The 14319-nt window shown below is 56.7% G+C and overlaps 2 protein-coding genes across 4 annotated transcripts; both read right to left on the bottom strand.

Annotated features, from left to right (window-relative positions):
• Positions 1 to 253: 253 nt before the first annotated feature.
• On the bottom strand, positions 254 to 2003 carry NRN1L (neuritin 1 like). 2 transcript variants are annotated; one of them, XM_047790463.1, is made up of 3 exons: positions 1603 to 2003; positions 772 to 904; positions 254 to 653 (listed from the first exon to the last, which is right to left on the bottom strand). In XM_047790463.1, the coding sequence occupies exons 1-3, from the start codon at positions 1694 to 1696 to the stop codon at positions 365 to 367; spliced, it is 516 nt and encodes a 171-aa protein (XP_047646419.1). In that variant the 5' UTR covers positions 1697 to 2003; the 3' UTR covers positions 254 to 364. The 2 variants fall into 2 exon arrangements, with proteins under 2 accessions (XP_047646419.1, XP_047646418.1); XM_047790462.1 differs by lacking the exon at positions 1603 to 2003 and having other exon boundaries at positions 772 to 1596.
• Positions 2004 to 2083: 80 nt separating this feature from the next.
• EDC4 (enhancer of mRNA decapping 4) lies at positions 2084 to 14055 on the bottom strand. 2 transcript variants are annotated; one of them, XM_047790461.1, is made up of 29 exons: positions 13759 to 14055; positions 11026 to 11182; positions 9992 to 10103; positions 9597 to 9696; positions 9156 to 9345; positions 8901 to 9048; positions 8707 to 8811; positions 8268 to 8377; positions 8098 to 8181; positions 7910 to 8005; positions 7717 to 7819; positions 7440 to 7620; positions 7273 to 7345; positions 7086 to 7177; positions 6823 to 7010; positions 6610 to 6734; positions 6367 to 6520; positions 5590 to 6023; positions 5403 to 5507; positions 5176 to 5328; positions 5054 to 5090; positions 4749 to 4926; positions 4480 to 4635; positions 4256 to 4371; positions 4005 to 4170; positions 3731 to 3917; positions 3419 to 3638; positions 2854 to 3017; positions 2084 to 2615 (listed from the first exon to the last, which is right to left on the bottom strand). In XM_047790461.1, the coding sequence occupies exons 1-29, from the start codon at positions 13841 to 13843 to the stop codon at positions 2423 to 2425; spliced, it is 4212 nt and encodes a 1403-aa protein (XP_047646417.1). In that variant the 5' UTR covers positions 13844 to 14055; the 3' UTR covers positions 2084 to 2422. The 2 variants fall into 2 exon arrangements, with proteins under 2 accessions (XP_047646417.1, XP_047646416.1); XM_047790460.1 differs by having other exon boundaries at positions 6823 to 7022; positions 13759 to 14030.
• Between the last annotated feature and the right edge of the window lie 264 nt (positions 14056 to 14319).

Here is a 14319-nt window from a genome sequence, read left to right as displayed (position 1 = left end):
TAGGGCTAGGAGTGCCAGGTGCCTGGGAGGACAGAGAAAGATGTACATTCCCGCACATCTTGGGTCACCACCAAAACTCTTGGAACTTGCTGGCAGTGGAAAGCTTTGCACTGCCCCTGGGAAATGAGTGTTTGTGAGGAGAAAGACAGAGTCCCCTGTGAAGGCTTTCAGCCCCGCCCATCTCATCCTGGGGATCAGCTTCTCGAGGCCTCCACCCCAGGCAAGCAGGCACAGCAGGAAGAAAAGAAGGAGCTTAATACAAATATAAATACCTTTAATGAAAGCCGAGAGTGCTCTGAGGAGCCCCGACAGCAGCCACCCGAGCTGGGTAGGAGGAGGGGGTGCTACTACCTGACCAGACTGGCTAGGCCAGAGGTCCCAGGAGGCAGGCAAGCACCAGAGCAGCTGCCAGCAGTGGGGGTGTGGGCGTTGGGGTGGGTGGTGCAGGCGCTGTTGCCCTCAGCGTCTCCTGGTTGGTCTCCGGGCCCGCGCCCCGCTCCTGAACATGCACAGGGGTGCCACACAAAGCATGCAAGTTATCTGGGTGTGGGGCCCGGCGTGCTTCTTGCTGTAGTGACTCCCACACGGCAGCTGCCTCCTCTGGGCAGCCCAATAGGACTTGTGAGGCACAGGTGTGAAAGTCATTCCAAGACCTGTTAAGGGTGTGGGGTTAGGGGAATTAGGTGAAGCAGGGGGCTTTGGGATGGGAAGAAAGAAGTTCAGGACTAAAAGGAGAGGGAGTTGGGCTGCAGCCCTTGCACCTGCCCATACCTGCAGACAGTCTCCAGCTCGCCTCCGCTGCCCATGCCGTCCCCCAAGCGGATGAGACACTTGGCGAAGCCCTGGTATATGGTGTCACAGCGGCCTGGGCCTACTGTGGCTGCTGCCAGGGGACATACAAGGACTAGGGGTGGGGGTGGAGAACAGTTGATAAGATGAGCTGACACACCTGCACCCCCGCAACCCCAAGGGGCTTGTTTACTAGGGAGTGCTCTGGGGACATGACTCAGCATGAAAGGGACACCCCAGGGAACCAAGGGGCACGTCTGGGAACCACCTGCCCTGACCCCATTCTAGGTGGACCTGGACAAGATAGGTGGGTATGGGGGAAGAAGAAGTCTCCCATGGGTTGGCTCTTTCAGCTTCTGGGCTCCAGGTCAGGTGAGAATGGTCCAAATGAAGGAGTACAGACACAGTAAAAGGGGCCAGGGCCCCCAGCAAGGTCCAGTTTCTTTGCAGCCTAGACAAGCTTTATTTGGCTTTTCTATCCCCTCCCCAAAGATGGCTAGGAGACTTTAGAGCGGGTTGGGATACAGGCCTGACCCTACGAAAGGACCTCAGAGATCTCCACAGTTGGTCTGGGAGCCTTGTAAGGGGCCAGCCCTTGTCAGAATGGGGACTGAGGAATTTGGAGTTCTTCCCCCCAAACTAGGGTTCAGTTCACACCCTTCACTTTACATCCTGAAGCTGCTGGCACACATTATCCCTTCCCTGGAACCTTCTCACCTCCTCCCCACCCTGGCTCTCAGCGCTAAGGAAGGCTGTCCTTCAGCTCCCGTACAACCTACACCCAGCCTGGAGAGAGGGTGTGCCGGCACTCACCAAGGGGCAGCAGCAGCAACAGCCCCAGTGCACAGGGTGGTTGCCAGCGGTGGCAACAGCAGCAGCGGCAGCGGCAACAGCAACAGCACATCATCCCTCGCAGGGAGCCTAGTGCCAGAGCTAGCAGCTTGGAGTGCAGCCCTTCGGCCCAGCCCCCGAAAGGGGGGGACTGTGATTGGATGGGAGACAGGGGCGGGGCTCAGACCAACCCCGCCCTCAATTCCCAGACCAGCGAGGAAGGAAGGTACTCCAGAGAGGAGAAACCAGGGGCACAGGGTGGTGCTGTGCTGACCCCAGGGCCCTTGCCTCAGAGACTGAGAAGGGAAATCTGGGAAGGCAGTTTGGGCAGATGAGGGTTGAGTGTCTGGGTCCCTGGGGTGTGCTGGCCTAGACAGTCCACACAGGAAGAAGAGGAGGCAGATAGCAGAGGGCAGTTATCAAAGTCACACCAAAGACACATGGAAAGCACACACATACTCCATTTTATTCCAAAAGCATTTAATTGAATTTCTCAATGTTTTTCAAAACAAAAAGACCCAAATTGGAGGTAAAAAGGAACATGGAAAATTCAACTCAAGTGGTGTCACAATCTCGGTGGTCATGCTCGAGGCATGGCAGAACCCAAGAAGGCACAACACCCACCCTGGGCCCAGCCTAAACCTGCTGGCTACCAAAACCTGTAGACCACAGCCAGTGCTACCCCCATTGATCATGCCAGAGGTGGGAGCCTGAGCAGGTTATGGGTGGACATGACCTGCTTTGACCTAGGCCTGTCTTCTGGCCTTCAGTGCCATCCAACCCTTGGGCAAGGCAGGCTTAGCTAAGGGAGGCTGGGGGTCATAAGGCCGTGCAGCATGAGGCTGAGACGCCGGGCCGCTTTGCCAAGTGAGTTGTGTGGCTCAGCCTGCAAGAACTGGAAGAGCTTCTGGCGCACCTGGGCCATGACGGAGCCCATGTGGTCCCGAGTGATGGGGTCACTGTGGTCCAGGTGCATCACAGCCTCTTCTAGGTAGCTGGGGGTGGAGGAAAGGGACAGGCTACAGGTGGCCTCCAGCGGATGGGAGCGCCCCCTGGTGGTAATGAGGCCCGGAGAGGCTGCTTGACAATAGAGGTCTCAAAGGGCGAGATGGGTGGGGGCAGAGAGGATTGGAAGAGAAAATTAGGGAGGTGATCAGCCAGGAATGGGAGTCTCTGTTTTGAACTGTTCCCCCACCTTCACCCCAGCGCTAGTCCCTGACTATGTTCACTCACCTGAGCTTGAGGTCAGTTCGAGTGCCAAGGTCAGAAGCCAGCTGCTGGATGAGTGAAAGAAGTACAGGCTGGGAGAGGGGGCAGGGTGGCTGCCCAAAAACCTGGCCTGGGTCCACAGTTTCACACACATACAGCACCAGGTTCAGGTCAGCAGCTGTCAGGGCCTGAGTAGAGAACAGAGTTTATAACTAATGTCAGGATAGAATGCCTGCTTGTTATCTGGCCACGTGGCCTGGGAGAGAATGACCAGAGTAGGTCCTAAAGGCTTCTGAGGGGGATGCTCAGAGGCGCAGAGAGAGTACAGTAGGGCTGTCTTGTTATTCAGAAATGCTCTCCTGAGAAGGGTGGTTATGAAGCAAGGTGGGCTGAGGTAGAAAGAAAGGGATCCAGGGTCCAGGCAAAGGGAAAAAGCAGGGGAAAAGTCCTGGAGGCCAAAGAACCAAAAAGAGTCCTTTGGGGCCCAGACCGCCCCCCCCCCAAAGCCTGGTGGGTAAAATAGAATCTATGTTCTGTGGACCTTGTAAGGAAGACTCCTGACTCTAGCTGGGCCTACTGCCCGGCTTACCTGCTGGAAGGCCTGATTGAGGTGGCCCTGCTGCAGCAGCTGCAGGATATGGGCTTGCTGGGCTTGGCAGTCGAGGTGGGCAGCAGGGACAGGTGTGCCAGCAGCTGAGCGCATGGCCTGCATGATGCTAGAGGTGACGGCGGCCTGCTGCTCCTTGAGTGCCACACTCACCTCACCCTTAACAATGCGCTGTACCTGTGCTAAAATTGACTCCTGCAGGCTGCAAAGGCAAGCGAGGGAGATGAGGTCAACAGGGAGTTTAGTCTGGCCCTCAATAAATGCACCACCCAGCTCAGTACCCTGACCACATACCTGCCCACAGCCACGTGAAGCTGGTGCTGCACCTCAGCCCGAACGCTGCTGGACACAGTAGCCGCCATCTGCTCAGTGGCCCCCTGCAGTGTGCTGACCAGGCCCCGCAGCTGGGCCAACACAGGCTCCCGTGCCTCTTGCTCTCGTGCCTTTCGGCTCTTCATGTGGCTCTCCAGCTGCTGCAAGTCTGAGAAGTCACCACAGAGGCCATGAGAGGGAATGGTGGGGAAAAGAGCACAGCCCCTCCCATCTTGGGGTATCCGACCCCACTCACATTCCTGTGTGCCCAGGCGGAAGCTATCATTGATCTGCTGGAACATGGCCTGGCAGCTCTTCTCAAAGGCAGGCAGCACCACGCTCTGGAAGGCTTCACGGTAGGCGGCCTGCATTGGCCCCTGTAATGTGTCTGCAGCTGCTCGGGCAATGGCATCTGTCAGGTTCTGGTGGTGGAGGGAGGGGCCAAGTTGAAAGCCTGGGCCCAAACCCACCAACCACCAACTTCCCTCATCTTAGGCCCCACAGCACCTTGGACTTGAGCAGCTTGGAGATACTCTCTTTCATGCTGCCCTCCACGGCTGTGAGTTTGGTGGCCACAGAGTTGCTCAGCTGGCCTGCAACGGGCTCCAGGCTCCTCGAGACACCTGGGGCAGGGTGAGGAGAGGGAGGTAGAGCCATAAAAGGAAGCTTGACAGATCGGGGGCCCCACTCCCAGCTGGCCCACCCAGAATATGTCTCCATGCAAAACTCACAAGGAGGCACCGTCTTCTTGATCTCATCCCGTATGCTGCGCTCCAGCCGCCCAGCCACAGCTGAAGACAGCGCTTGTGACAGCTGTTGCGTCAGCTGCTCCTGCAGCTGCCCACCACGTTGCTGCCCCTCGGCCAGCGCCCGCTCCAGTCGCCGTTCTGCAATATAGCTAAGGAATAGGCCTGGAGCAGCTCCCATATCCCTTGCTGGACCAAGAATGCTGCTGCTGCCCCATCCCCATGCCTTGCTGTGCCACCACCCACAAGGATACGCTCCTGCTCATGCCGTGACTCTAGGGCACGTTCCACGTGGCCCATGACTGTGCTCTGCAGGCCTTCAAGTTGGGTGCACAGACGCTGCAGCAGCTCTTCCTGGCTGTGCCGTAGCTGCGCCAGCTCTCTCTGTTGTTGCCAAATGAGAGCTGGCCAGTCCTCAGGGGTCTCTGCCACCTGCCAGTAGCAACAGTCATGTGATGCCTGCGCCACCCATCCTCCCGCACAAGACCAGGGGATGGCCCAGATCCCAACCCCTCACAGGCAGGAGTCTCTGAAGCAGAAAGGGTGTTGGCCCACTCACCTGGTGCTCTGTGAGCCGGGATCCCATAGACGAATCCCTGCCATAGGTGAGAAGCACCTCAGGCCACGTCAAGCAGGCAGCCTGCAGACCACCCCCCTCCCTGGCCCCAGGTCCCCTCCTACCCATCATCCTTTTTGCCCTTCCTTTTGAGCTTAGGTGAGGCCCGAGGGGATCCCTTGGTCTTCCAGTCCTTGGCTGGAAGACGTGGAGTGGGAACTTTGGTGCCAAAGCCCCCTGCAGCAGAGGCAAGGCTGGCCACCTCATCATCGTGGTCACTGTGGGAGAGGGAAGGAAAGTGATAGGTACCTACCCACCTGCTGGCCCTCTCAGTGAGAGGAACAGTGCTCACCTTTGCTCAGCACTGGCATCCTGGCTGTCATGTTGCTGCAGCAGGTGATAAGGTGGTCGGTGGAAGGCCAGGCTCTTGTGCTTTTCCTGGAGGCCATTCCTGGGGCTGGGGGACAAGCCGATTTAGCAGTGGGCAACACTACCTGAAGCCCCTACCATCAGCACTTTCCCCCTCCTGCGCTCCTCACCTCTCTGCCAGGCTGCTGCAGGTCTCACGAGTAATGTCTGGGGCCGTGGGCCAGACCTGACTGTCAGGGGCTGTGGTTTCCTGGGTCAAGGCAGCCTCCAGGAGGGAAGGGGCACTATGCCGATCCCCATCCCCAGGGCCTCCATCCAGGCTAAGCTGGGGACCAAGCTCGGGCCCCGGCCGGGGCCGTGGGGACAGGAGGTGCAGTGCTGAGGCAGCTGAGGCCATACTGTCTGGCTCTAGGCCCTCAGGAGCAGAGGAACCAAAGCCACGGGACAGTGCTTCAGACGCAATCTCAGGGATATCCTGGGATAGGGCAGTGGAAGCTGAGGAGATGACATCGGGGGAGCGGGTGCGAGTGGGGGAAGCCTGGGGTAGCCCCAGGGGCTCCATTTCCTGTAGCTCCAGGGAGAGTGCAGAGGCAGCAGTAGGCACCTGTGGTGGACCAAAGACGGGATCTGAGGTGGTGGGAAGTAGGGAAAGTAGGGTAACACAGGAATGAAGCACTGGTGTTTGCAGTGATGAAAAATGGGACAGTGGGGCAAGGGGATGTACGTCAAAAACGGCCATAGCCCAGGAGGAGAGGAGGTGGTGATGGAGAGGCTGAGAATCTGCCCTCTAAGGATGATCGAGGCTGAGATGACCTCAGGGGAAAAATGGGCCACCTGAGGCAGAGCAGGACCCGCAGACAGGAGCAGGCAGTAGAAGGAGACTGCCGCCAATCTTCCCACTGCCATAGACCTGCTACTGTGCACTGCACACACACCCCCACACGCACCTGCCCAGGCCCTTTGGGAGTCAATTTGTCAGCCGGACCTGGGAGCAAGCCAGGCAGGAGGCCCCGTGGGCTTGCCTGCAGGCTGCTGCTGCTGCTTATTGTCAGACCTCCATCCAACTGTAGCTTGGGGCTCAAGGTCAGCTCCTCAGGTGGCCTGGTGGCAGAAAGGATGAGTAAGCATCCAGAGCTTGGCATCATTTGGCACCAGCCCCTGCCATCCCCTAACTCTGACCCTCACTTCACCTGGGCAAGGAAGGGTCCACGGCTGAAGTACTGCTCATGGCAGACACAGCTGTGAGAGAGGAGCTGCTGCTGCTACTGCTGCTGCTGCTGCTGCTGCTGCTGCTGCTGCTGGGAGATGCAGCGATCTGGGGAGATGTGGAGAATGAGGGCTGTGGCTGTGGAGGGACATTCCCGGTGCCCTTGCCCTCAGGCCCACACTCCTCCCCAGCACACCTGCTGCAGGGAGGCGCTAGGTGTCATGAAGGCGTCAGGTGTCATCAGCTTGGGCTTGGTCTCATTGCTCAAACTAAGGAAGTTGGCAGGGGCCGGCAGCTCTACGATGCGTCGGAGGTCAGGCTGTGAGCCGTGAGTAGTTGATCCAAGGCCCTCGGACCCCAGTTCAGACCGAGACTCTCCAAATGCTATGGGGAAAGCTGCCACTTGAGTCAGATCTCAGACCCCAGTCAGAACCTGCTTCCCTCTTAGCCCCAACTCACCAAAGTCCTCATGGGCAGGGTGTGTTGGGAGCGGGGCCACTACGTCTGGGTTCAGCTGTGGCTGGAAGCGGATCTGCACATCTTGCAGTGCCCTGAAGGAAGAGGATGGGAGAATAGGAGAGTCAGAGTCAGGAGGGTCAGGAGGGGGCACAGATAGGGCACAGGTGGGCCTCCCCAACACACTCACTTAGTGTGCACACAAAAGAGCTTGATGAGCACACCGGCTGCAGACTCCATGGCCCCGGCTCCATGGGTCCCATCTGCAAGGACAGTGTGGACAACTAAGCCCCTGGCCCTCCGTGCCTTAGCACTCTCCTACATCCCAACACATACCCCTACCCCTAAGCAGCTCACCAGCCCCTAGGCTGTCGTTCTCCTCCTCGGCAGGCAGCACCTCAGTGTGCCGCAGCCGGCAGCGACTCACGACCTGGATACCAAAGCTCAGCACAGGGTGGGTGAGCAGGAACTCAGAGATGGAGCTGAAGCAGGCACAGCCCTCCTCCTGGTTCTGCAGCAGTTCCATCACATAGAGGACCTGCACAAGTATTGAGTTCAAAGGTGAGCCACCACACACACCCTTGTCCTTCCTGATGATACCAGCTCTGCTCAGGGCGCTCCCACTACAGCCCACCTTCCGTTGCACATCACTGAGAATCAGGTATTCTGCTGAGAGGTCCAGGCAAACCTTGAGGCTTGGGGGCACACTCACTGAGCTGAAGATATCTGGGGAGAAGCTGGAGGGGCCACAAGGCAGGATGAATGAGGCTGGAGAGTGGAAAGAACACATATCCCCAACCCTGCCCCACCCCACAGCCCCTGCTTACCGAATGGTCTGCAGGCAGGTCCAGGATACCGTGCACCACATCTTCAGCTCCCGATTCTGGTCAGCACCAGTAATGAGGAACCTCCAGAAAGGGACCCTGAAAAGCAACAAGGCAATGAGTGGCTGGCTGGGCCCCTGTTGGGAGCCCAAGGTCCAGCCCACCACTCGCCTGCCTGCCCACTCACTCACTCAGGATCCTGCTTCTTATGGTTGTCACAAAACAGGAGGCAGGAGAGAGGCCGCCCATCATGAGGCTTCCATTCGTGTAGACACCTGCAGGCAGGTATATGAGGGGCCTGAGTGAGTGTCCTTTACCTGGGGGCAGGGGGGGCACCCTGGTCCCTCAGGCCTTGCCTTACCGTGGCTCATCCTGCCCCTCAATGTAGATCTGCCAAAACTTGACGAAGCCATCATGGCTTGCCGTAGCCAGGACAGTCCCATCAGGTGAAAGGGCCCCTTCACTTAGGCACTGAGAAGAACCCAAAAAGCCTTACTTTACTACCTGACTAGAGGTGGGAGCAAGCTCTTCTTAGGTGAGGATGGCAGGGAGCTCAGGTGACCCACAGTGGATCGGCATGTCTGCGTCAAAGAATGAATGAATGGGGGTGGGGGTGGGGGCCCGTAGAGGAGATGAGCTCCATGGCGTGAGCTCCACAGGAAAGGGTCACTCTGTGCTCAGAGTTCCATGGACAGTGCTAGAAAGCTGCCTGGGCAGCTGTGGGTACAGGTGTGGGAACAGATGAGGGACATGGGGGAAAAGGAGGCAGCAGCAGGAAAAGCAGTCAGTTGGAGCCTTACTGTGCTGTGGCCTTTTACCACGATGAAGCCCTGCTTGATCTGGCTGACATCCACAGGCCAGGTGTTGTGGTTGGAGCGGAGCATGTCCAAGTCCCATACCTCAGCCTGGCAGGAACAGGAGGTGAGAGTTCAGCCCATGTCCCTCACCACTACTGCTCAGTCCCCTCTTCTCTCCCCGTGCCCAGTCCCCTCACCCGGTCCTCATGCAACAGGGCCACAGTTGGGCTGCCCTCTTCACAGCAGTCCTCACTCTCTTCAGGGATGAAGGGGCACCAGATGATCCTGCGGAAGTGGTTTAGCGGCGTACCCTCTGGCTGTCGGATATGAACCAAGATCTCTTCTCTGAGCACAGTGTTAAGGGCTAGCCAGGTGGATGACGAGGTAGGGTCTAGCAGACCCAACTCCACCCGCTTTTCTTCAGTCCCCCATCCCACCCCGGGAAAGGATACTGAATTTTGCCATTAACCAGGGCCAAGCGCCACACGAACAGGTTGCCTGCCTCATCCAGGCAGGCTAGTTGTGGGGAATTGACGTGTGCAAAGGCCAGATCGGCCACGCTGCCTGTGAAACCTTTGAGCAGGGTCCGTTCCGAAGTGCTGACACTGATCACCCGCACCATTGCTGAGCCATTGTTGGCAGCTGGAATCAGGAGAGCAGTAGGCCATGAATAAGTACCCAGGCTCAGGCAACAGCAGAGAAACTCTGCCCTTGTCTGCCTCTCTGCTACCACCAGTCTCAAGCTTGGTTTGCTCACTCGGCTCCAGAAGGCCTGGCAGAGCTGGGGACAGCACAGACCTTTACTTTCCTAAGGTCTGAGTGGGCTTAGTGATTAACATTGGAACTGGGGCTTCTAGTAGAACACCTCCCTCCTTCCCCCTGCCCCTACTCACCACGAATGGCATAGGCCAAGAAGGAGTTAGACACAGCAATTAGGTTGCCATAGTAGTATTTCTGCTCCCAGTCATACTTGGCGACAGGCTGGATTTTTACCTGAGAACCAAGAAGAAGGTCATAGAAACTGAGGGCTGGAGCAGCTTTCCTGGAGCTGAGGTAGTCCCCAGCATCCCTGGGGACAGTAGAGGCCACATGTGTGAGCCGAACCACCATTCATAACTCTTGGGGTCAGATTCCTACAGAGACTAGCAGCCAACCCTGGCTTCCTGAGACTGGGTACACTACCTATCTATCTAGGATGGTCCCCATAGGAACTAGCAGAGTGGAAACAGGGACGGGCATCCTAAGCGTACCCCATCTATTACACATGCCATGTCATGCTGGTGCCCACCTTGTTGCTTCCCCGTGCCTTGCTCGAGATGCTAGAGTCGCTGCTGGCCACAATCTCCACCTCCTTGGCCAAAATCCCAATGCAAGTGGAACTGTCGTCTCCTGAAAGGCAGCTGGAGGGTGGGGTACACAAGCATATAACTTTTTTTTTTTTTGTCTTTTCTAGGACTGCTTCCCGTGGCATATGGAGGTTCCCAGGCTAGGGGTCGAATTGGAGCTGTAGCTGCCAGCCTATGCCAGAGCCACAGCAATGCGGGATCTGAGCTGCATCTGCAACATACACCACAGCTCATGGCAACAACAGATCCTCAACCCACTGAGCGAGGCCGGGGATTGAACCCGCAACTTCATTGTTCCTAGTTGGATTCATTAACCACTGTGCTACGACAGGAACTCCTAACTTTTTAGGGCCGCACTGTTACATATGGAAATTTCCAGGCTAGGGGCTGAATCAGAGCTGCAGCTGCTGGCCTACACCACAGCCACAGCAACACTGGATCTGAGTCACATCTGTAACCTACGCCACAGCCCGCAGCAATGCTGGATCCTTAACCCACTGAACAAGGCCAGGGGTCGAACCCACATCCTCATGCATACTAGTCAGACTCTTAACCCACTGAGCCACAACAGGAACTCTCCACAAATGTCAACTCTTGTTCACCCAAAGTCTTGATGGGCAGGATTGGGAGGGGGAGAGGATACAGCCATTCTGGTGAAGGTGTCAAATCTCAGATGTCCAGCTCTGCCTGGTCCACTATTCCCCAAACCCACAGCTCCCCCTGCTCACCTCCCTCTTTGGGAATGGCCCTACTTCCATGCTAAACCAGTAGCCCAAACTTCAGATCTAGGCCAACTTCTTGAGCTTGTCCCTGCTCATCGTCCTAGTGCGAACTCAGTGTGGTTAAGTGCTCCACCCTAGGTCATCTAGTGGGGAAGTAGCAAAGGCTGCTGGACCCCCTCCCTTCATCTTATGCCTTCCGTCAGTAAATGTCTCAAAGACCCCATCACCACCCCTGCCATCTCCCAGACACTCACATGACCTGCTTTTCCTGCAGATTAATAGGTGGCATGGCTCGGAGACCAGGCTTGTTTGCTGAAGTACCATCACCTGAGCAGAGGGGGTCTGGGACCAGGAGCCCGTTGAGGTCTCCATTGTAGGCATTAGATGGTCGCTGGCTCTCTGCACTGGGGCCTAGGGGCAGAAAGGGCCACTATGACAAGATTGTTTCACCTGCCCACTGGCCTCTCCTGAAGAGCTTCATTCAAGAACCATGAGGTGCTCTAGGAACACTCTACAAGGTAATGTCAGTGGGAAGGAGGGCTCTTTGTTCAACTCTTATTCCATAAACACTGATGGTGAACCCGATGTATGCTAGGACCAAGGATGAGCATGGGGCTTTTCTATCTAGGGGAGGACTATAAGTCCTCAAGTTATCATGGCCTCTTTAAGGCCAATTAATACGCAGCCCTGGGTCAGCATAGAGGGACTCTATGTACTTGAGGGAGGGCATAGGAAGGGTCAGGACAGACTTTACAGAAGAGGTGCCATCAGAGCTAGTGCGTGATTTATTTACTTATTTTCTTTTTCTTTTTTGGCTGCCCCAAGGCATATGGAGTTCCTGGGGCCAGGGTTCAGATCTGAGCTACAGTTGCGACCTACACTGCAGCTGTGGCAATGCCGGATCCTTAACCCACTGTCCTGGGCTGGGGAATCAAACCTGCATCCCAGCGCTCCAGAGACACCACCAATCCCACTGTGCCACAATGGGAACTCCAGAGCCAATGTGGCAATAACACACAAAGATGGGAAGGATGGAGGGAAAACAAGGCTACAGAGGTCTCATGTATGAGGCTGGTTGCTTAGATTTTCCTGTAGTAATAAGAGCCATAAGAGTTTTAAATGGCTAAATGACATGGTCTGCTATGCCAGAGGACTGACTGCTCTAAAGCAGCATGTAGGAGAGTTGAGAATTCAGGTGAGAGGTACCAGGGCTTAGACCAAAGTAGAGGAGGGGCTGGAGAAGAGGGGCTGGGCTCCTAAGGCATGGAAAGACATGATAAGACGTGAGAATAAGAAAGGAAGGAGACTGCCTCACACAGAAATGGCTCAGAAGAACCCACCCTAGAGGAATGGACATGAAGGAGCTGGACAAAGAGGAGAGAAATTATGGGGTAGGGTGTGAGTCAGGAGAGACAGCATTTCAGTTGTCTGCCATTGACTGCTTCAAGTACCTGCATAGGTTCTGACACCACTCCAAAACTCCCAGGTGGCAGAGACTAAGGCTTTCTATTCAGGAATATGGCAAGTTTCTCATCACAAAAGAGCCTGGGGTCTGACATGGTTCTCCAGTGAGTAGAGACAAGCAAGGGCAACTTGGCAAAGTGGGAAATCAAGTACCAATCAATAAACAAGGAGTTAAGAGGAAAGCCCACAGGCCTCTTCACTTACATCAGAGCCACCTTAGCTGCTCAGGGTAAGCTGACCACTTTGCCTCCCAAACATGCTACCATGAGGACAAACAAACAAACTACACAGCATTACCCACACCAGGCTCTACCAAACCTTTGGGGAGACCAGTCTGCACAGCAGCTGACATGAGAGGCCCAAGCCAAGCTTATGAGTAAAGGCAGCAGGCACTCCAGGCCTGGGGAAAAGGACTCAGTGGTAGGCAGCATGTGGATTTTCTATAGGAGGGAAAGGTCCTTAAATCCAAGACTGGGCACCAGTGCATGCTTCCAAAAGGAGTCAGTTTGGGCCTTCCAGCAGGTTTAAGAACAGGATCTGAAGACACACCAATTCTCAGCTCTGGCCACTGCCCATCCACATCACCATCACCTACCAGTTTCTCGACCACTACAGCTTTTCACAGGCCCCTGAATCTGCCAGGCAACTTTGGTAGTCACACGTGTCATTTCCTCTTTGTAGAATGTCTTTTCTGACATCCAAGCCTCTGTCCAAGATGCAAGACTTAGCCTAAACATTGTCTCCTCTCTCAGATCTGTTCTTAGGCACCTTCCAGCCCCCACTCCACCTACCGTCTCCCCATCACAGTACCAAAACCCTTCTTTCAGAGACAAGAGCATTATACTACACCTCATTAGCACTTGTGTCCAGGGGGCTCACTGAGGGCAGGAGCAGCTGTGAAGCACCACTGCAAAGTTTAAATGAATGGAAATAAACTGGGGCTTGCAGATCTTTGTAGCCTAATCCAATCAGGATTGTGAGCTCGGTGATATATCTTAACGCCAGAGAGGACACAGAACTGGGGTTGGTCACCTTCCTCCTGAAAATGGGTTTCAGGCCTGGAGTCTGTTCAAGAAGGAAGGGCAAGGTGCAGAGGGGGATCAGCGGCTCCTCAGCATAAGCGCCTAAATCTAGACCCAGAATTTGGCATACAGAGCCCAGACTAGGCGTCTGAACTAGGGCAAAAAAGGTAGGAAACCCGGACCAGTCCCAAGAACACTAGAGACCCTGGGGCCAAGAGACCTAAGGGGCTCTGCGGATTCAGAGAAGGGGCCTCACTTTCAGCCAAAACGCTGAAGGACGAGGCAGAACGGCCGGACTCCGGGACAGGGAAGGATTGCACACGGGGGTCTGCGCCCTTTGGGAAGCACGCTCAGGGATGTGCCGCTCCCACCCTCGTCGCCCTCGCCGGCAGAAAGGATGAAGAGCCGGTCCTCAAGGACCCTTGGGCCATGAAGGTGGTCGAGGCGCGCGCCGCCCTTCTGCTTGGTCGCCGAGGGCCCACCCCCACTCTCCCAGCTCACCCCCCGCGGGCCGGTCCAGCTTGAGGATGTCCCGCAGGTGCTGCGTGGCGTCCTCGATGTCGATGCTCGCGCAGGAGGAGGCCATGGGCCCAGCCGCGGACGCCCGGTCCGCACCGCGTTCGTTCCGCCGACGCCGCGCACCGTCCAGGGGCGCACAACCCAGCCAGGGCCAGACAGTGCGACGCCAGTCACCACACTCAGTCCACCTGAAGCTCGCAAACCGCCGCCCGCGCCGCGTCCCTGAGCCCCGCCAACCCCACCAACCGCCTCCACTTCCGGCCCGCCCGAGCTTCGGCTCCCGGAACCTGCCCTGGGCGGAGAAGAAAGGTTCCGGGCTGGGGGTGGCCGCCAAGCACCCCCCCCGAAGCCCGTCCCTACCGCGGTCCCGCCCCGGGACTAATAGGGTCGGGGTGAGGGGGAGGAGTTCCGCAGGGCTGAAGAAGAGCAAATGTCCAGCTACCGGACCGCCCAAAGCTCTAATCGCCTCAGGATATCCCACCTGGTCCAACCAAATCCACTCCCTATGGGCCTAGGACCAGGTCAATTCGGTTGCCAGGGTGA

This window comes from Phacochoerus africanus, chromosome 8 (genome assembly GCF_016906955.1).
Source record: "Phacochoerus africanus isolate WHEZ1 chromosome 8, ROS_Pafr_v1, whole genome shotgun sequence".
NCBI classification, from domain to species: Eukaryota; Metazoa; Chordata; class Mammalia; order Artiodactyla; family Suidae; genus Phacochoerus; species Phacochoerus africanus.
Note: the sequence above shows the minus strand (reverse complement) of the source record. Positions and strands in the feature narration are given on the sequence as shown.